Raw genomic sequence first — 23,282 nt, 5'->3', positions numbered from 1 at the left:
ATTTATTTCATATCCTAAGTTGTATTAAATTTCAATTATCTAATAAAAATAAAGCAAAAATTATAAATTAAAAACAAGTAAGAGTGCTATATTCGGCTGTGCCGAATCTTATATACCCTTCACCAAATTATACTTGAAAATTTTAAATATTTTTAGGTAAACAAAATTACATTTTTTTTCCAGTTGTTTTTTGAATTTTTTGGAAAAAAAATTTTTTCGATTGTTATTTTAAATTTTTTTTTTTTAAATTTAAAAAAATTTTTTTTTTTAAATTTTAATAAAATTTTTTTTTTTAAATTTAAAAAAAAAAATTTTTTTTAAAATTTTTTTTTAAATTTTAAAAAATTTTTTTTTTTAAATTTTAAAATTTTTTTTTTTAAATTTTTAAAATTTTTTTTTTGTTTTTAAATTTTTTTTTTTTTTTAAAAAAATTCGGGTTCAAAATTTTTTTCCCGATTTTGACCCATTGTAGGTCCAACTTACTATGGTCTTATATACGTCGTTGCAAATGTCTTTGAAATATCTATCATTAGATATCCATATTGTCTATTAATGTCTTAGTAATCCAGATATATGTAAAAAATAGGTCAAAAATAGAGGTTGTCTTGGTTTTTTCCTCATATCTCAGCCATTTGTGGACCGATTTTGCTGATTTTAAATAGCAAAATTCTCGAAAGCATGTCTGACAGAATTATTGAAGATTTGGATCCCGAAGATATCTGGGGTCTTCAGAAAACTGATTTCAACAGACAGACAGACAGACAGACGGACAGACAGACAGACAGACAGACAGACAGACAGACGGACATGGCTTAATCGACTCCGCTATCTATAAGGATCCAGAATATATATACTTTATAGGGTCGGAAATGAAAAATGTAGAAATTACAAACGGAATGACAAACTTATATATACCCTTCTCACGAAGGTGAAGGGTATAATAAAGCAAAGATTCTTTGTCTGTATGTGAGATCATGAATGAGATACTATGACTAATAGATCAAAAGCTACAAACTAAAAGCAAATTTGGAGAATTTTTTTAAATAGAAATTTGTGACCGATTATGACCTATAATAGGCTAGGTTGTGATGAAATAAATAAATATAAGATTATAAATTGTACCACAAAGCATAGAAAAAACACAAGTTTTTAACCATATTCAGCAACCACCTAACCTTTTGAGTTCTATGGATATTTTAAATTTTATTTTTTTTTAATTTCAAAAAACTCGCAATTTTTGTCACGATCTAAATTTAAAAAAAATCAACAAAACTTAAGAAGCTCTAGTGGGATTTTATTGATTTGATTTAAGATGAAATTTTCAAAAGTATTTCTGCGGGTGCTGGCGGCTACAATTTTTTTACAAAGACATTATAGTCATTGGACGGGCTTCGACGGTCTTTTTTTTGGGAAAGCTATACAACATTCTTAGAAAAAAAAATATCAGTATATTTGAGAACCAAGTTTAAAGGACTATAACAGGAAAATGGAGAGGCCCATAAATATAAGATATACATTCAATAAAAGCCTATATCAATGTTTATCTATGTTTTGAAGTATGAATTTCTATATGGTAAAACCATTGAGATATATCTAATTTAGTAAAGCAGTAAAATATTAAAAAAAATTAACGAAAATATGTTTCAAAATTTGTTGAACTACTGGCGCTTCTGTCGAGAAAACGAAATGTCCAATAGAAAAACCCATTTGTATTGGAGGAGAGCAGATTGTCAGCTTCCGAAAAACTTAGTTTTTCCAAATTCTGAAGATACCGATTTTCATAATTTTGTCCACCTAGATTTTGATTTGGAACCACAGTGGGTGGGGGGGTAACGGTCAAAATTTTATTATTTAGGGCCCTTATACTGTGAATATATATTCTTACGGTTGCAGTTGTCCGATGTCGCCCAATTTTTCAAAAAAGATGCGTATGAATTTTCATGATAATATGTAGTTCAAAAATTCGTTGATTTTCCTTTAATACAGACTTTAGTCCCCCTAGAATGGCAAAATCTGACAGAAATTATGCTAATTTTGAAGTTTGATAAGATGGTTGCAATAGTAATAGAATTGTTAGAATTTATATACACTTTCTTAATGTATGTATCAGTAATTAACCTATTGTTAAGACTAATATTTTCATATATCCAGCAAATAATTATAATTATTAATTGGAATTTTTTTGTTTTGAAATTCTATTAAAAAATTAAATGATATTTGGGGGCTGTTTCAAAACCAACCAATACATAATAGAATTATAAATTTTTTTTTAAATATTTACATACAAACTTACATTTATATAAATGTGAATTTACATACCTACTTATGTATAGGTGGTGGCATAATATATATATTTAATAAATAAATAAAAAAATTAAAAAATGGAGTCAGTTAAATACATACATGCTTCATAGGCGCTGATGTGCATAGCATCATATTTTTTTATTATTTCCGCAACAAATTTCGTTGAAACATACGATGCGTTTTTCTGTTGTTGTAGTTCTTCTTGTTGTTGTTGTTATTGTTGTAAAACGTTTATATCACTCTCTGTTTATAAGTATGTATGATGCAAGTATGCTATTGTATCTATGTATATTTAAGTGTGTTTGTGATTTTTGTATATAGATTCAAATTAACGGCTTTATATATTTTTTTTTTTATATTTTGTGGAATTTTGTTTATATATTAACGGTGAATTGAAGGCAAACAAAAAAAAACAAACGGTTAACAGAGCTGTGCGTAAAATACCAAAAAAAAAAAAACAAACGGAACGGGAAAAAACAGATTTAACCAACAAACAATATAAGCATTTTTAAATTAAAATGAGAGTTTTTTCTCTTTTTAACACGAACAGTACAGTTTTGGTGATACTTTTTGCTATCCTCTTTTCAATTTCCACAAACACTCACCCAGTGTGATTGCAGTGATAAATGACAATAAAATTGGAAATAAAATTGAAGGGAAGAGAGTTAATGTCTGCATGAACTTTTTTTCTGTTAATTTGGGTGTAAATAAATATACGCACTCTTTTTTAACAAAACCAAACAAAAAAAAACAAATATTGTAAATAATTATTGTATATAACAGCAAATTTTTATATAAAATTTAATTTTTTTTCGAAATTGGCAGGTTGATGTTGATGTTGCTAAAGTTGCTGTTGAGGGAGAGTGGAGTTTTCTACTCCCGGCCACTATGAGTGATAAATGTTTTTGAAGTGTTGCAGGTGCTGCAGCAGCAGTACAATGGAATGTTGTTGTTTTTATTAACATATACCACACACCAAGTAGATATTTGTTTGTATATAACACAGCAGCCGTTGTATATAATTGTTTTTTTTCTGTTACTGTTTTTAAATCCTTATTTGGTAGCTGACAATTAAATTTTTTCAAAAAGTTTTTTATTTGCTTTAAAGTTGTTGTTAATTTTGTTGATATGTTGTTTTTTTTTTGTTATTTATAATGTTGCAAATTGTTTTTTTTTAACCAAAAAAATAATTCAAAAGTTTTTAAAATTTCTCGATTTTCTTACTTTTTTAATTATTTTCTGTTTAATTATTTTTTTTTTACTTTTTATATTTAATTATAATGATTGCACTTTTTTGTTGTTGTTTTTATAATAATTTTATTTAAATGTTGTTGTTGTTGTTGGTTTTCTTTCTTTTATTTATCATTTATTTTTAACAAAAATAATTTGATTTGGTAACAAAATATATATAATTTTTTATAATGAAGTCTTTAAAAAAAACCTTTAAATATATTGAAAAAGAAAAATAATTATTTCAAGTCATATACGAGTAAAACGAAAACGCACTTTTACATAATAATTTAAAATTCTTAGGTTAAATCACGTTTTCTAGTTTAATTGTTTATCTTAAAAATGCGTAATAAAAATATTGTTTTTAATTTTTTATATGTGTGTGTTTTTTTTGGAATTTTTTAAAGAAAATAACACGTTTGGTAGTTATTTTTAAATAAAAATAAAATTAAAACTAATTTAAGCACTTTTAAGCGTCTAGTTTTTTGAAATATTAATTTATAAAGGGACTTCCGAACTTTGGCAGTTGATAGTGGCCATATTTTTGAACCAACAACTGTCAAATTAGCTATCATTTATTCAGTTTGTTTTGCTAAATCACCATGGACGGATATTAAGAAATTATTTTATCAAAATTTTCTAACCCCAATTTTCAAGAGGCCCATTTCTGTATGAATGGGTCGATTTTGGAACGATACCAATCCACATGAGATTCAAGAGTGTAAAATGCACGATATCATTGGTCCAATTTGATGATAAAGCATCAAAAAAGAAGTAAATCTTAGCGGCAATTCGATTTTTGTGAGTTTGCTTTTTTAAACTTTCAATTCAATGATTAGAACTCAAATAGATTGTTCAGTGTTAATTCCACTTCTTGTTTGCTGCTTAGGAAGTTCTGTATTTGCTGGCTTTGATAAGGTTTGCTATTCACTGTTGGAAACTTTCATTCTGTGGACCACCATTAATGTATTTTTTTTTAGAGTTCTATGGTCATTAACACAAAAAATATTGTTCTTTGGTTTAATATAACAGAGTTATATAAAAAATGAGTTCATTAAAGGAATTGGTAAATTGCTAAAGTGTGACCCAAAAGTGCAGACACGAAATTGCAACAGAAGGTAGGAATATTTTTAATGAAATATGGAATTGTAATAAAAAACGCAACAAATTAATAATAAATTCATAAATTTCAATGAAGACTGGCTAAAAAGAGAGCGTTTTTTAAACTGGTAAATCATTTGGATTTTTTAAACCGATTTATTTAAAATGTTAATTTTCGGTTAACCGGTTTATCGGTTTATCGCTTAAAGAGGACATCAACGGCAAATGGTTCGTGAAGAAAAAAAAATTGAATTCAAATTAGTTTTAAATTAGAACGGATAAAGATATCGTAATAAAATTTCAAACTTTTATAAATCAAAAGGTCTTTTAATCAATGGAATGATAACTATTGCAATACCAAACTTCTTAAAGTGGGGAAATTATTTACCAAAAACTTAGTTTTTCCATAAAAAAGGCTGCTCTGCCGTTTTTTAACGTGTAATATATTATTAACTTTCGGTGAATTTATATAACATTTAGGGTCTTCTAAATCTTCTAAAACCCCAAGTGCTATTAAGGGTTAATTTAAATGTTTGTGCTGGTATTACATGTTATGTTTTTCTTAAGATTCATCAAAATCTGCCCAAAAATATCGAGCCCTTAGCATCAAATTATCGTAAGCGAAAAATCGCTTTTTAAAAATTTTTTAAATTCAAATGCATTGAACTTTGGACTTAGTCATTATTTTTAAACAGTTCTTTTTCCATTTGACACATACATGTGTTGTTAGTCCAATAAAGGAAAAGTGGGGAGAATCGGGAAATATTTGGATACGCTGTTATCAAAAAACTGGAGTAGGGTGGGTAAAAATGTTGAAAATTTAATTTTCAAATGCGAATATCTCCTAAGCTAAAATAGATAATTGATAGCTACGACGAGTGCTCGATGAGAAGATTCTACATGTATAATGTTTTTGAAATCGGAACTCAAACCAAGAAATAATATCGTTTTAAAAATGTAACATACCCGAGGTGTCCTACTTTGAGGGCCCTTGGTCGCGCCCCTGGTGAGCCCATGAGGTCCACGTTCAATACTTAAACTCGAAAACACTTCTTCTTTGCGCACGTGAAATTTCATTCAAAGCAATCTAACCATTTAGAAGTTACAGATTTATTTCCCTCTTTTTTTCTATACCACTGTGTGTCGCTTACGATAAAATTTGTTTACTGTAAAATATAAACATTGACTTACGATAAAATCTTACCTCCTATATTTTTATTAACGATTTTGATATTCTGAGAACGCTAAAACATCAGTCGGTCCATAAAATTTAAATTTCTGCAATAAAACAAAAATTTTAAAAATGTCGCTTACGATAATTTGGCGCTAAGGGCTCGATATATAACATTTCGCTATATTTCTAAGAGAAATTCCAAATATTGAAAAAACTTTACCTTTGACCTTCACAATTTAAGGGTTAACGTTTTCTGATTTTAGTAAAACTTTCAGACTATATTTAAAATTACCTGGACTGTAATATTCTGAATAGGTTTTACTTAAGAATCATAACAGTAAAGAAATTAGGCTCATTTTTCAAAATATAGCCAAAAAATAGTTTTTCTCGAAAATTTAATTCGCAGGTACGGAAAAACTATAAGAGGTTTTGTCATGTTTTTGTCATATTATTATTCCCTCTTATATTCTTAATAAATCCCAATGTGATGATCAAAAAAAATCCGAAATTTGTTTAACAAAATTTTTAAAAATTTTAAATTGAAGTTTTGAAACTGCCATTAAAAAAATTTAATTTTTTTTTGGTTATTCCTGCGAATAGGTTAACGGTATCATACAAAGACAAAAACTCATATACAAGTAAATATGAATATATTCTAAGTAAAAATAAGCTTTTATTTTAATATTTCTCAAAATATGTTAATTTTGTTCCTACATTTCTTGTTCTAGTGGCCTGAGACACGTTAATGGTCTGGCGATTTTTTAATAACTTTTACATTTTTTAACCAATTTTTGTCTTTTATATCTGGTTAGAACGAAAGTTACATACACATTTCGATTCTTTTAACTTAAATTACAAAAGTAATTAATTAATGGCAAAATTTTTACAAAAACAGAAAAAATTGCATTTATTCCCCTTGTAAATGCACCTCAAAGCTTCAGCGTCGTTGCGGCACCAGTTAACGTATCCCATCATCCTAATAGTTTACACAACGTGTTTCTATAACACATAGAACAATTCTAGTGGGGGAGGGGGGCGGCCTGTACCCAGAAATTTTCTTTCGTCCATACAATCTTGGATCACTCTAATGGTCAGCTATATTATACGCATTGAAGACATGGACCATAAAATCAGAAGATGTACAGAGGTTAGAGGCGTTCAAAATGTGGATCTATAGACGGGTAATCAAAATACCATGGACCGACTTGGTAATGAAGAGAAAAGCACTGCGTGAGGAAGCTACTTAACGCTATAAAGAAAAGTAAGTCATCATATCTTGGACATATTATGAGGAAGCCAAAATATAAGCTATTGCAAACCGCAATTCGAACGAATATTGATTTGAAAATAAATAAATTTTCTATTGAATTTTGAGTTTTGAATTTGATAATTTTGAAAATTGAATATAAAATTTTCGTTATTGGTTGAATTTCAAATACAAAAATTATTGAATAGATAATTTTCGTAATTGATACACAAAAAATAACAAAAATGTGTTCTCAATTACGAAAATTATCTATTCAATAATTTTTGTATTTAAATTTCAACCAATAACGAAAATTTTATATTCAATTGTCAAAATAATCAAATTCAAAACTCAAAATTCAATAGAAAATATCAAGAAATTTTGATTTTGAGCAAATGAATAATTGATTTAATTATGAAATAATTGAAACCAGTTCAATATGTGACAAATATTTGAATTGAAACGGTTTAAGAAATAGTTTTTTCTGTGCGGGTAATCAAAATACCATGGACCGACTTGGTAATGAACATAGAAGTCTTAAGAGAAAAGCACTGCGTGAGGAAGCTATTTAACGCTATAAAGAAAAGAAAGTCATCATATCTGGGACATATTATAAGGAAGCCAAAATATAAGCTATTGCAAACCACAATTCGAACGAATATTGATGGTGGGGGGGAGAAAATAAACAACATGACTTAATAATAAGTAAATGTGGTCAGCCCTCTAAGATGTGGGGAGACTTCTGACAGAAAATGTAGCAAGAAAATGAACTAATCCTGATTGTATAGGTTGCTAAAATACTATTTTCAAAACTTAATTAACATAAACGTACCATTTAGGTACTTTTTTAAAAATTTGAATAATTTCTAATTGAAATGATAAAACGCTGAAACCATAGAGAATTATACATAGAGACGAGACACTCTGATTTGTCAACAAAAGTACAACATAGCATATGTCTGATACAACAACAAAATACATTGACTAGCATGTATTTTGTTGTTGCCAGAGATAGGTTTTTGACAACAGACTTAGGTTTTTGACAATTACGTCTCGTCTCTATGTTACCCTATGGCGGAAACTATGGAAATTTGAAACTTTTTATTTTAAACAAAGTGTACATAAAAAGTACTATAGTACCGTTATGGTACTTTTTAATAAATGTTATAAAAAACATGCTCTAAAAAATAAAATCTCTCCAATTTTTTTTTTAAAATTATTATAAAACTGCAAGAACAATATATAAAATGATTTCTGAGAATAAAAGAAATTATGATGGCTGCCTAAATAAATATGAGTTACGTATTTCCACTTGTGGGACACACTTTAATAAATTTCTCCAAAATAACCAACTCTTTGTTTTTCTTCTCTATTTTTGGCAATTTTTTTTAATATCCTTTATTTTATATTTTTAGCATTTTTTTTAACAATTTTTACATTTTGTTTCCTCATGATTTTGTGTTTTAAAAAATGTTTTCTTAATTTTTTGTGTGTGTGTGAGAGAGTGTAAGAGAGAATAGAGAATTTTTTTGTTTCTTATAGCAGCCATCATAGTTACGGAAATCCCGACGGCAAAGTTTAGTTAAGAACTCGACTACGTATGAATGAGTGAATGAATGGATGGATGAATGTCGTCGACAAACAACAAAACCTAGACAAGGAATTGTAGTTAAGAAAGGTATGGATGGATGGTGGATATAAAACATCCAAAAAAAAAAAACAAAGTGGATGAGGAGCTGTAGTTTAATGCTAAACGATGGCAAATGCTGATGATGACGATGATGAAAACAAACAAAAAAAAATGGAAGGTGTATTTTATAAAAATGTTAAAAATTAAAACACAAAAAATGTATTTTGGCTAAAAAAATATATATATTGTGCAGTACCCCCAGTGCTACCAAAAGATATTTTAATTTTTTTCCACAACATTTTCCCATTATAATAGTGAATAACAATTTTTTTACGTTTATTTTTTTTAGTGTTTTTTTGGGGAATAAATTTTTTTCTAATTGAAATTTGCTCAAGTCGGTTATTTTTTCTGTATTATTTTTGGCCTTCAGGTTTATACTTTTTTTCGACTGTCTGCATTTTGTGAATTAATGCGTTTTTTTAGTTTCTATTTTCATCTGGTGCTCAAAGTAAGTACAAACAAAATATAAAAAAAATTATAGAGAATTAAAACAAAAGAAAAAAAACTAATAATTCTGGCAAAATGTCATGAACAGGTCTGTTGTAGGGTCTGACCATTACGGAAATGGAGACAGACAAACAGAATGGTCTATTATTAAGAAACATTTTTATTTAAACTAAAAGAATTATTTGAGAAAACTAATAAATTTCCTTTGATTTAAATTGTAATACTTTTAATTTAAATGTAATTTTAGGTAACCACACTCTATATGAATATATTACCAAAAATATTTGTATTTGAGAAAAAAAAACACATTTTTTATGTTGAATCATATCTTGTGGTTCACTTGCTGTGTTGACTTTTAAATTATTTTTGTTTAATTTATTTATTTGTTATTTTTTTTTGAGGTTGATTTTTAAACATAATTTTGTGGTGTGTTATTTCTTATATTTATTTATAAAACTTACAGTTTATTGTTCTTTTTTTTCAGAAATCATTTTTCGTTTTACTATTTTTTATCCGATCTTTGCTTTTATTAGAAAATTTATTTAAATCTGTGCATTTTTTACTTCATAATATTTATTTCATTTTTGGAGAGTTTATTTATTTTTTAAATTTATTTATTTCATTCTATAGATTCAGAGTGAAACTTTGTTCGATTAAATTATACAGAATGATTGTTTAAAAAAATATTTAGTTGTTAAATAATATTATTTTACATCCATTACCAAAATTTTGTGGTATATTGATTTTGTTATTCCGTTTGTAACACATCGAAATATTAACCCAAAGTCCCACAAAATTATTATATTCAATGCTATTTCTGTCCGTCTGTACATCTGTTGAAGGCACCACAGATCCTATAGGGAAGGACTTAGGGGAATGAAGTTTTTCTATATATAACAGGTTGAAATTTTGCACATGTTATTCCGGCCCATGAGATCTCCTAGCATCCAAAGAAATCTCTTACCGGCATATGACTCAATGATATTGAGAATATGACTTTAAAATGCGGGATTGATAATAGATGGCGTATTTTTTGAATGCGGTTTTTGTTTTTAATAACTTATGTATATGAAACTTTTTAGGATACATATATGCACAGAAAAAACTATATTTCAATTCAAACATTTATCACATATTGAACTGGTTTCAATTATTTCATAATTGAATCAAGTATTCATTTGCTCAAAAACAAAATTTTTTCATATTTTCTATTGAAATTTGAGTTTTGAATTTGATAATTTTGACAATTGAATATACAATTTTCGTTATTGGTTGAATTTTAAATACAAAAATTATTGAATAGATAATTTTCGTAATTGAAAACACAAAAAATAACAAAAATGTGTTTTCAATTACGAAATTAATTTTTGTATTTAAAATTCAACCAATAACGAAAATTGTATATTCAATTGTCAAAATAATCAAATTCAAAACTCAAAATTCAATAGAAAATATCAAGAAATTTTGTTTTTGAGCAAATGAATACTTGATTTAATTATGAAATAATTGAAACCAGTTCAATATGTGACAAATATTTGAATTGAAACGGTTTAAGAAATAGTTTTTTCAGTGTGTCATACGGTAAGTTTTGCTTTACTTCTTTAATTTGGAAAAATATGCCGCTGAAGCACACCGAAGCTTATTGTGAATGCGTGTTCCATCGGTTTTCACATACGACTCCTGTTTTTTGAAACTCATTATTTGTTATTACGTGACTTTTGTAAGAGCAAACTACGTCAAACAATTTAAATAACAATAACCATCTACAGTACATTATGGCACTTTGCGCCAATAAAGTGGTGGTGATATAAGGAAGTTTTACGAATATATAAAGGCCTGATTCTGAAATATGAAAAGGAAAACAAATTTTGTATGAAAATCATTCAGTTTTTAAATAATTTTTGAGTGATTTTCATACAAAATTTTTGAAATGGTTTTCGTTTCGTGTTTCTGAATCAGGTACTAAAATCTTACATATTCTTTGTTGATTAATAACTCTATGCACGAAATTTACACTGTCAAGAGGGGCACCCAGCGGCTTAAACTAATTCGGGTACGCTGAATTCAGTGGTGCTAACCGTTTTCTTAGGTTAGCTCGTATTTTCGAGATAAACCGTTATTTCGAAAATGTAGGAGGTTGCACAACATATATTCGCGTAACTCAAAAACGGTTTAGTTTATTGAACAAACTGAAAAAACCGAAATTCCACAACAAAATTACCTTTAAGTATGGCTTGACATGTTTTTAATCTTCGCAGTCATTTTAGAAATATAAATTTTTTTTGGCAAAAAAAAATAATTTTTTAGAAATGAATAAAAAGTGTCAATTTCGTTTGTAACTTTCTGTCTATTTTGCTTAAAATAGACAGGAAGTTATTCATTTGTTATATATAACTATTGCAAAATTAACACAGAAACTATAGAAAAATATAAAATTGGGGCATTATTTTCTAAATCCCGGCGTCAAGTGATATTTTCTTTACGTTCAAAAATTAAATTGAGTCAATAAAATAGTTTGTTCTTTTTTTATTGAAAAATCATGGCATTCCCAAACACGTAAGTAAATAAAAATCATTAAAAAAATGAATGAGTTATGGTAATTTTTGTGAAAACATGTTTATCGAGTTTTCCTACAAATCCAGTATTTTGCTTTAGTTGAGGGAGCATTCTGACTTTAAACTACCGTAACTCAGACATTTCCCCACCGAGTTTTACAAATATTTTTCTATTTAGAAGACAAAACACATACATATCTGCCGAACAAAAAAAAAACAATTTTAAAATTTGTTTCTAAAGAACAAATTAATGATGTTTTGAAGTTTTAACTTTAAGAATGCCGTTATTTCTATAAAACGAAACGATCGGGAAAATTCTATAGGTATTTCCATATTCTGTGGACTCCCTGATCAACATTTTGACATTTAAATTTTTATTGTTTTTTAATTTCGAAATTTTAAATGTGCAAAGCAATTAGTTCTAAATACTCTGAAATAATACTAGACTCCGTACAAGGTTACCCTTAGAAAATGATTTGAACATTCATAATTGTCTGATAATAACACTCTGCTACAAAATGACACTTTTTGTCAGAACTTGAAAAGCCACCTAATGCAGGTTGTAGGCCTAGGTGAGGACATACTAAAACCGTTTTCAAAGATATTAAAACACCCTCAAAATTTTGAATTATTTTGAAAAACTGTTTTAGGGTAGGTCGTAGTACTTTAGTACCTCTAACTCACACACTTTCAGACCGATTTCAAAATTTTAAACAATTGTAGTTAGGTAAAGAATTAGGCTTTCATAAAATGTATGTATAAGATCTATGTTCCTAGAAATTGTTCAAGTTTTTATAAATAGTTTGGCTTTCTTTTTTATTTTTTTCCAATTCAACAATAGTTATTTTAATTTTTTTCTATGAAAACCTATTTTTTTGCACTGTATTTTATAGACAATTTTATGTAGACGAGATATTAGTTGTTAAATTCGGCTTATACTTGCAAAAGTTATTAAACATTTTCGAAAAAAGTTCCACAAAATTTACCTTGTAAATTGAAAATTGTAGAACAAATTATTTTTTGGGCTGGGGGAGAAAATACTAAAAAATGTGTTAATGAAAAGTTGAATAACTTTTACAATTTGCATGCGATTTGAATAATTAAAACAATGGTTTATTAAGAACTAAATTTCCTTAATACATTGATATAAATTTTTATAAGCTTCCATATCAAAATAAGCAATGAAAAGCAATTAAAATCAAAAAAGTTGATAAATTTTGTTTTTTTTTTAGATATTCTTAACAAAAACAATACTTATAACTAACGAATATATCAAAAACTGTACGCTATTTTAAAGCGGGATCAGTTTTGTTTTTAACCCCGTTTAAAACTTTAAAGTCGGACAGAGACTGACTGAGTTACAGATCGATAAGTTCACGGACATAACTGAAAACGGTTTTTCCAGAATAACTTCTGAATTTGAGGGTGCTTTGGAAATTTTTTGACACAATTTCTAATGTGCTCAGCATGCCCTATAACCTACGCTAGGTCGTTTTTCAAGTTTTTTCCATCATAGCACCGTGTAATTAATATTGTGATGAAACAAGTTTTATATGAAAACTTAATCTTTCTACCAATTTTTATGTGAGGATCGATCCATATTTAACCCTAGCCGCCATCAGAAAAATATTTATTGTCACATATTGATGGTGGGTAAATAAGATTCGTCACATCCGAATATAACACTCTTAATTGTTTATATTTCGATTACTTTATGTCCATAATACCAATTCAATTCTTTCAATAGAATGATTTAGATTAAAATTCATAAAAAATTTGGACATCAAATGTAAAAGAAACTCAAAAATTACGATGAGAAAAAAGTTTTTTTTTTAAACTGTCATAGGGCACAATTTGGATTTTTTTTCTTGAATTAAATAAACAAGTTATTTTATATTTAGGTTAACGTTAGAAAACTAAAAAATTTTTCTTACTTTATTTAAAAATTATTTCCATTAGTTCAAAACAAAGTCAATATAGATTTTATTTCAGCAAAATATGAGTAGTAATTCCTAACAAATTACTATAAAATGAGTTTTGTCAATTATACGAGTTTATTTTTTTTGCGAATACAAAATAACATACATAATCAGCCCAATTATGAATAAAAAATTCCGCGGGAGTTTGTTCCTCGGGAATTTTTTCCCATTGAATTTGAATAGGAAATATGAGAAAAGGGGAAAACTCCCTGGGCATTTTTATTTATAATTGGTCTGATTGTTTTTTATTATTCGAATGTTTTACTAAGAGTTAGAATTTCTTCGATTATTACAACAAAAAACGAATAATAATCATTGTTTACTAAGAAAACAATAATTCCAGACACCTAAATCCAAAATGCTTTGCAACATTAAGGAATTCCTAGATAGATTAATTATTATATTAAGCATTTTTGCTGAAATTCAAGTTGAAATCAAGTGTATTTCAAGCTTGTAGTCCAGTGTCAAGCAATTGATTAATAGTTGTATTAGAATTTAAATCGGAAGCATTCTCCAGTAAAAAGGAAACATAAATTTAAGCTACAGATTTTTTGTTTGAAAAACTTTTTATTTTTTTAAGTTTAAAATACATATGCCCAATTCACAATCGAAGTCGTAGCGTTGTAAGTTGTTTGTGAAAAATATTTTTCAAACTAAATTTTTTGAAACAAAAACAAAATATTAATAAAAATATTACGACATACAACGCTACAACACTACGACACCAATTGTGAATTGGACAATAAAATTATGTTTGCATTCAAGTAAAATTCCAACAAAATGTTCAAGTGCTGGAATGATTAGGGCTTTATTGCTTATCAATAACATAATAAGAAATATATTTATTTTTTTAAATTGTCGTAAGTTTTCGTAATACAAGTAAACAATAAACTTTTTGGAATTAGGTAAAAGTTCGGCTCTGGATTGTGGATGCTTTTGTTTACTCTCTACAACTGATGGTTTAATCGCTTACACAACTGCATCTAAGAAGCACTTTATTCGAAGTGCACGAAACAATTTTCTTTCTTAATTGCTTCGAAAAGAAGCAAAATTTTTTATTGGAATCCCCTTGAGTTAAATTCATTAAAGATAATTATATTTTGTTATTATTCTTCAAAAGTTTTGAAGTAAATCCGAATTCTGTTTCATATTTTTTTTTGCTTGATTCAAAGTTATCTTTATTTGATTATTATTCGGACTAGTTTTGTTTTATGAGCCAATTGCAAGAGTAACAACACTAATATCTGGGATAATACACATTTTTCAAAACTATTTAGGAAATATTTTTTTTTTTAATTTTTTAAAGCGCTTTTTTTAGCTTTAATTGCTTAATCTGCGGATATTCATCATGCTGCAGGTTCGATTCACAGGTTTTGTTGGATCTATTTTGACATGTTCCTATTTTTATTATTTAAGTACTTGACCTTTTTTGTTTTTTTTTTTATTTTGTTAAAAATATGTTTTTCTCAACGAAATTTTTTTTAATTTTATTTTTAGGTCTATTAAAAGGTTTTTATGCAATTTATTTCATCAGTAGCTGTTGAAGCACTTTTTTGTAATTTCTTAAAGGTTTTATTAAAACAGTTTTTAAATAATTTTTTTATTCTTTTGTTTTTTAATTTTTTGTATTTTAATTTTTGTTAGTTTCTACATTTTAATTATTATTTTTTTGTGTTTTTAATTGAATAACTATTTCTTGCAAATTTCACTATTTGTTCCCATGTACATATTTTTATAAAACTTTAAATTTTTAATTATAACGATTTAATTTCAAAATTATAAACATTATTTTATTTATTAATTTTTTTATTTAAAACAATGCTCTTATATTTTTCCCTTGTTTTATATGTTTTGTAATATTTGAGGTTTTTTTATTTTTAATAATTTTATTTAAATTATCTTTAACCAACTATGTGTTTATTTTATTTTTTCTGGTTGGTTTTTTGTTTAAAGATTTAATATTTCCACTTATAATTTTTATCTTGTCTTATTTTTTTTTTTTTTTTTAATTTTTTATAACAAAAAATTATATTTTGTCACATTTTATTTAAATCATTTCAAATAATTTTTTTTTTAATTTTTTTCATAAAAAACCTTGATTTTTTCTCAAGCAAAAATAAAAACCAAAACTTCCGCATTTATCAAAAAATTTATTAAGAACGCACTCACGCAATTTGAACAGAAAACAATTGAATATTTTTAAATGTTGACATTTTAATGCATCTAATGCATTTAATGCATTTTTAATTAAACAAAAAAAAAAAATTCTAAAAAATATTTTCTTTAAATAAAATATTTTTTTCAAAAAAAAAAAACACACACATTAAAAAAAACCATTTAATTAAGAAAACAGAATATAAATAATAAAAAAACGCATGCATTTACACAAAAATTAAAGAAAGAAAAATATTGTAAAGTTGTATGTTGTTTTTGTTGTTGTTGTATTATTATTATTATTGTAGTTGTTGTTGTTTTATTACAAGAACGCGTAAATGTTGTTGGAGCGTATTTAGCGGCGAGCAAGTGAGCGCGTAATGCAACGATTGCGAACTAAAATGGAAAACGATGTAAAAAAGAATCATGGCAATAAACGTTAAAACGCGTTAAATTTGACAAATAGCAAAAAAGCGAAAAAAAAACGCAAAAAATAATAATAAAGACAGCAACAACGACAACAACAACAACGAAAAAAAAACTGCATACAAAAAACTGCGAACAGAACTGCACAGAACACAGAAAAGTGAACACACCGAACCGAAAGAAAAGTGAAGCATGTAAACGAAATTTATTTAAACAAAAAAATAAAACCGGGAGATGTAAAGAAAATTAATAATGAACAGAAAAAAAAACGCGACAATTTTAAAAACACACACACACACACGTTTACTGCTGTATTGTTGTTGTAATAACAACAAACATTTATTAATAATAATGATAAAAAAGTGGTTAATATAATTAATTTTTTTTCCAAAAGACACACACACATACACTTAGGCAGAGTAAATTAAGCTCTCTGAGTGGAAATTATTAATTTTTTTTTTTATAAAAAATTTGTTTAAATTTATTTTTAAAAATTTCACTGGTATTTGTGCATAAATAGTGAGTGTTGTTATTATAATTGTTGTTGTTGTTGTCACAAATAGTTAATAACGTATGGCTTCATTATGATGGTGTGTTATAGATTAATTAAACTGCAATATTTATTATTGGTAGACGCGATCGGACGCTACTCGGTTGGACTCGGGCCGCGTCCGAATTTGCGTTCCCGTTGCATATCGGATGCGTTGTACAAAAGCGACTAATGCCGAGCGCACACCAAACTCTGCTCACAAAAACTGAAATATGTATTTAAAACATGGACACACACACTCACTCTAAGAAACCCCCCAACCCCGAAAATGACCAAAATACAAAAAAAAAAACCTCAAGAAATTTCATTAAAAATCGAAACGTTCTAAAATACGGTTTAATTTATTTTACAAAAACTGAAAACAAATCGAAATCGTGGTCGTATTAAATGAAACACAAAAACTACGTACAATACGTCGTCTAGTGTGACGTATCAGCGTCGCAAACGTTGTTGCTGTTGGCTGGCCCGACGTTCTGTTCTTAAAAACCACCACATTATAACTATTCTAAAGAAGAATGGAGCGCAAAACTGAAAAATCGACAAGCAACATTATACAAAAAACAAAACACACACTTGCACACACACACACACAACAAACATGAGAAAAACCAACAACAAGAACAACAAAAAAAAATGCACTTTTTTTGTTGTAAAAAAATGTTGCTGCTGCTTAAAGAATCGAAAAAAAGTGCAGCAGCTAAATGAAGCTTTTTTTGCTTATGCTTGATGTGTGTGTTTGAGTTAGTGTGAGTAGTAGTATGTAGTTGTTTTTTAAAAAATTAATGTGTTTGAGTGTGTGTTTTTTATATAGAATTTTTTAAATCTAGAGAAAAAACAACCGCCATTGAGTAAAAAAAATCATAGCAACTCAAGCTCAAAACACCACAAAAACAGAGCAGACCAACATCACACCACAGTTGTAGTAGAAATACACACACAAACACAAAATAAATGCAAGGAAGTGTGCTCCTGCAAGTGTATGGGTAACTGCATAAACACACACACACACGCACACATTAGCAATAAATAAAACCACCTCAGTTTTGTGCTTACACCTCACTCACTCACAGAGAGTACGAAAAATTCTTTTACACACAAACACCGAAACTTTGGCTCTCTCTCGCACACGGGCCAAACTCATTACACTCAGAATGTAATAAACAGCAAAAACAACAACAACAAAACAAACCCGAACCCTAAGAAAAATAAACAAACATGCACATCACACCATCATACAAACCAACAAGAAATTCACTAAAAAATAGCATTACAACAAGTGAGCAAGAGTGCATGCAGTTTTTTACAAAACATTCTCCTAGAACACAGTTTTTTTAATTTTTTGCAGAGAACAGTCACAACAACAACAACAGTAGAATGCATTTAAAGGGGGAGTTACAAAAAATAAAATAAAAAAACCGCACATACACACACACAAACAAGTTTAAAAAACATGACTTTGTTGACACACTGTTTTTTGTAATTCAAACATACAAAACAACAAAAATACAGAGAGGCAGAAAGACAGACAGACAGACAGACATGTACATTAAAAATGTATGATGAGTTGGTTGGTTGACTGGCTGGCTGGCTGCATGTTGGCTTGATGTAATAACAATGTTTTATTATTGTTGGTTTGTTTGTTATAAATTCAGATCCATCATGTTGCATGTTGTAAATGCTGTTTTTTTTGGGGGTTATTCTTGTTGTATTGGGTTGTAAACAAACTCATGTTTATTCTATAAAGGAGTTTAACTCAAAATTTGAGTATATATTATTATTGTATGGCAAATTCATGGCCACAGGTTGTTTTTTGTCTAAATGAATAACATATTGTTGAAGTTGTTGTGGAAAGCGGGTTGGGGGCAAGGATTTGTAGTTAATTTTTTTTAGATAACATTTTAAGTACTTGTAGATAATACTTACATACATATTTGTAAACTTTAAAGAAATTGTGAAGGAAATTAAAAATTACAAAAATCCCCGAATGTGAAAGCCCTCAAGGTAGAATTTATTAAAACTAACTAGAATATGTATTTTGAAAATCAGGTATATAGGTAGTTGTTATGGTATATAGTTACTTCCTTAACAGCTCACAGTTGAAGCACATGTTGAGCTTTTTAAATTCTCAGAAATTTACAGTAGAAATATAACGCCGCATATCTAAACAGGAGTAATAATTCGAACGATCAAGTAAAAATATGAATGTGTCAGAAGCTAAAAGGTCTAAATCCACCAAATAAAAATAAGAGTAAATTAAGAGTAGTCACTCCTCATAAATTAAATTAAATAATAGAAGATAGAAACAATATTCAAAGAGTTCACAATATAAGTATATACACAATATAACAAAATTGAAAAATTTTCGAAAACTGGCGGTAGAGCTTTTGTCATACATACATACATATGGGCAATTCCACAAGAATCGATACCACGACTGAAAACACAAAAACCCTTGAAACTTTTTATAAAGATGATTTGAATAGAAGAAAATAATAAAATGTTACTATGTGAAAGTATTTAGATCCTTAAAAACATTTTAAGGACAAAAATAATAGTTTAAACTAATTATATTTAATTTTTTAATGTTTTAGGCTAAAATTGAGGCGAAAAGTAGGCTCCCAATTAGCTAGTAGAATGAAATAAATTTGACTCCGATTGTTTTTTTGCTATTGTCAAATTGTTTATTGAAACCGAATGTATATTTTCTATTCACTTTTTTAGTAAGAGAAAAATCTGTCAGGTACGGTATGTCACGTACGATATTAAATTTTATTTATTATAAAATCATCCAAAGATTGTTTTTATTTAAATATGACGGATTGTAAAACATAACGCCTCTCATGATTCGAATATTTTCGCATATTTCTACATGTACCTCAAAATTCCGTTCCGTTTTGTGTCACGTACGATACACCCTTATTTCGCTCAATATTTTGGACAACATTATTTCGAAAGAACTTTTTATTATTTTAAAATCTAGTACCCTCTGAATGGAACATAAAGACCAAATTAATTTTCATTTACTCTTATTTTTGCTAAATCTATTCCCTCTATAGGCGTACAAATGTCACGTACAATGATATGGAATTGCCCATACACATATAGTAGCGCTATAACTTTTTTACATATTTTGCAAATATCAAAATGGCCCTAGCATAGTCGAGTAGACCATTAAAGTTATTTAAAAAAATGGTATTACATATTTAATATACAAGGTGGCGCAAAACTAATCCTCCTATCAGAAAATGCTATACATTTTGCGATTGGCCCCTAATGTCAGTTCTGTTTTGACATTTGTGTAGTAAACACATGCGAAATACACGTTAATAAACAATGTTACGCTTGTTACAAAATTTTTTGAAAATTTTTTGACTTTAAAAAATCGTATTTGTGGATGAGGTTTTTATTCCAAAATGACCCGAAAGTGTGAAAATAAATTAAATTTTTTTCAAAATAGTAAGTTTTTTGAAACTGAAACCATTTTCCAACTGATTTTCAAAAACTGTTAAACAATTTCAAAATGAATTTCAGAACAACAAACTTATGATTTTTTTTCTGATTTGTAAGTTTAACCCTTTAAAGTTAAGATGTTTAATACAACTATTTAATTTTTTCAAGGATTTTTTTTCTTAAGCTTTGATATTTTTATAATTAAAGCTTGATTGAGTGTCTGTAATTCTCATTCAAAAAGGTTTGCTGATGATCTGGCCTAAGTGAAATGCTCTAATTTTAGATCTAGAAAGAATATTTTACATTTTATGTTCACTCAATGCAAATGTATACCAGTATATATCTATTTCAAATTTTTACCGAGAACAAAATTTAAAAATTCCCAAGACCCAAACCCCAGTTAATACGCAATCACATCCAGATGAATGTCTGTCATAAGGTGTTAAATTTTGATGCCAAGATTTTGGTGATTTCTGTTGGCCCCTTAAAGAAGTTAGATGCAAAGCCCACTGTTAAAAAACTAAAATAATTATGCTTCGTTATTATATGAGGGATTTCACTTCATCTGAACCAACTTTTAAAATCGATGTCTTCCGATCGGTATGAAATTTGGATAGTAATTCAGACACAATAATTCAGATATCTATCAAAATAAATGTTTTGTAATTCAAAATATGCAATTTTTGATTTTTTTTTTTAGCAAAATCTAACTTTTTTTTAATTTTTTTTTTTTGCTCAGAAAAAAGCTTTGGTCTATTCCTTTAAGACCTATTTGGTTGCTTAGTGGGATGCGAGTGGGATATAAAGCAAAATAAATGGTTTGTAACTCAATATATACAATTTTTGTTTTTTTTTGGAAAAATCGATCTTTTTTCCAAAATTTTTTTTTCTCAAATGAAAGCTTTTCTCAAATAAGAGCTTTTTGGTCTCTTAAAAAATTAAAAAAAAGGCCCATTTTGGGAAAAAGTTCGATTTTTCCAAAAAAAAAAAAAATAAAAAAATTGTATATCTTGAGTTACAAAACATTTATTTGCTTTATATCCCACTCGCATCCCACTAAGCAACCAAATAGGTCTTAAAGGAATAGACCCAAGTATTCTTCTTTCTTCATTTAAAAAAAAGTTAGATTTTGAAAAAAAGTCAAAAATTGCATATTTTGAGTTACAAAACATTTATTTTGATAGATATCGAACTCGCATCCCACTAAGCGGCCAAATAGGTCTTCAATGAAAATATCTAAGCATTATATTAAGAAAAAAAAAGTCAAAAAAGTTTTTGATTTCGGAAATAAATATTAAAATTTTTTTATTTTTTTTTTTTAAATATTTAAATCTTCAATCGAAAGATTGAAGAAATAGCTATCTAAACAAACTATTTGGGACACATTTTGCTAAGAACAATTGGTAATAAGTTACATGGATGAGAAAAATCACATGTTTGGCCAAAATGTAAAACTTTGACCCCCCTGACTCCAAGAGTTCTTGACCGATCTTGTTGAAAAATTGTGAATTACTAGGTCTAACCTTGGTGCAAATTTCAGCCCGATCGGAAGACATCGATTTTAAAAGTTGGTTCACTTGACGTGAAATCCCCCATAAAAATACATATACATATAACTGATAAGCCTCATTACCAACATGTTTTAATGATCGCTTTAAAAACATTTTTTTTTAAATAGAATAGACTAGTTTATTATGTGGACATTTAAAAAGGTAAATTTTTGAAGGCGGAAAACTAGATACTTTTAACCCATCACATTTTCCTGATGAACATCCAAGATCCTTCGTGAATGTTTACAAATCTGATTCCAATAGTAAGCTTTTGACAAAACTAACTCAAGGGGGCCCTTAAAAAATTCGAAATTTAAAGATTAGTTGATCTCTGCATCTCTGTATAATATCTTTTAAAACAATAGCTAGTTACATGGATGAGAAAAAACACCTGTTTGTCCAAAATGTCAAATTTTAACCCCCTCTAACTCAGAGAATTAGTTCTATTAGAACTACAAAAGTTGTTTCACTTGACATGAAATGCCCTTTAAGTATATTTAAAATAAAAATTCATATTTAACTCTTAAAAATCACCTTCATAGCGTCATCAATCTCATTCGTAGCATTCATTACTTTGACAAATCAGTTCATTTCATTATCACAAATATTATTGTACATTACAAATCTCTGGCAATGCACTCTATTTCAACTTACACTCTCTTGCTCTCAGTCACAAGATACTCTTAATTAAGTCCAAAGTGTTCTTTTTTTTGTTGCATTAATATCATTTATATTGATGCAGGTTGTTATTGTTCTATCATACCGTGACATTTGTGCAACCAAACATACAAATACACAATCGTAAACACAACAACATATAATTAACTATCATTTTCACCATAGTTTTTGTTGTTAGCAATGATAATTCTTTACCCATACATCAAAACTTTTCCGCTTAAAAATCTAACTTAAAAACTCAATATTAAAAAACGAATACACTCAGTATTTTACAAAATATGTAGCAGTAAGTAATAAAAAACTCAGAACTTTTTTTTAAATATTTCTTTTTATTGTTGAATTCTCTAAGAATTTAATTCATTTTGTTTGCTTGCCTGAAATTCTACTCTCTTGTTTTAATGAATAACTTTATCCACCACTTAGTAACTGACGAAAAAAAAGTGCATTTTAAAGAGAATTTTCTCAAACCTCCCCAAAAAAAACGTACCTCTTTTAAAAATTTTGCAAACTTATTGTTGTTGTAGTCCGTGTTGAGCTTAAATATTTTATTCCATACACGTGCAAAATGTTCATGTTTTAAACATTTTGTATTTTTTTTTTCGGTGCTGCGTTTTCTAGTTTCTAGTTGGGATGCAAGTCTGAATGGCTGTGTGTGTGTCTATGAGAGAGAGTTTTTGTTGTTGTCATATTACAACAGTGTTGTTAATTTGATGTAGGAAATCTGTTAAAAAAATATAAAAGCGTTTTT

General features: G+C 27.7%; 1 protein-coding gene across 3 annotated transcripts in view; it reads right to left on the bottom strand.

Annotated features, from left to right (window-relative positions):
* Window positions 1–23,282, bottom strand: part of Eip93F (Ecdysone-induced protein 93F) — a 283,874-nt gene that overhangs the window by 170,726 nt on the left and 89,866 nt on the right. The window contains exon 1 of one of the 3 annotated variants that reach the window (XM_065515888.1): window positions 2,404–2,586. The exons of 1 other annotated variant lie outside the window; for it this stretch is intronic. In XM_065515888.1, the coding sequence (XP_065371960.1) occupies window positions 2,404–2,436 (33 nt within the window). In that variant the 5' untranslated portion in view covers window positions 2,437–2,586. Of the gene's footprint in view, window positions 1–2,403; window positions 2,587–23,282 lie in introns of those variants that run through there. One more of the 3 variants, XM_065515889.1, reaches the window with a different exon arrangement.

This window comes from Calliphora vicina, chromosome 1 (genome assembly GCF_958450345.1).
Source record: "Calliphora vicina chromosome 1, idCalVici1.1, whole genome shotgun sequence".
In the NCBI taxonomy this organism is placed as follows: domain Eukaryota; kingdom Metazoa; phylum Arthropoda; class Insecta; order Diptera; family Calliphoridae; genus Calliphora; species Calliphora vicina.
The sequence above is the reverse complement of the archived record's forward strand: the minus strand, read 5'-3'. Positions and strand labels throughout refer to the sequence as shown.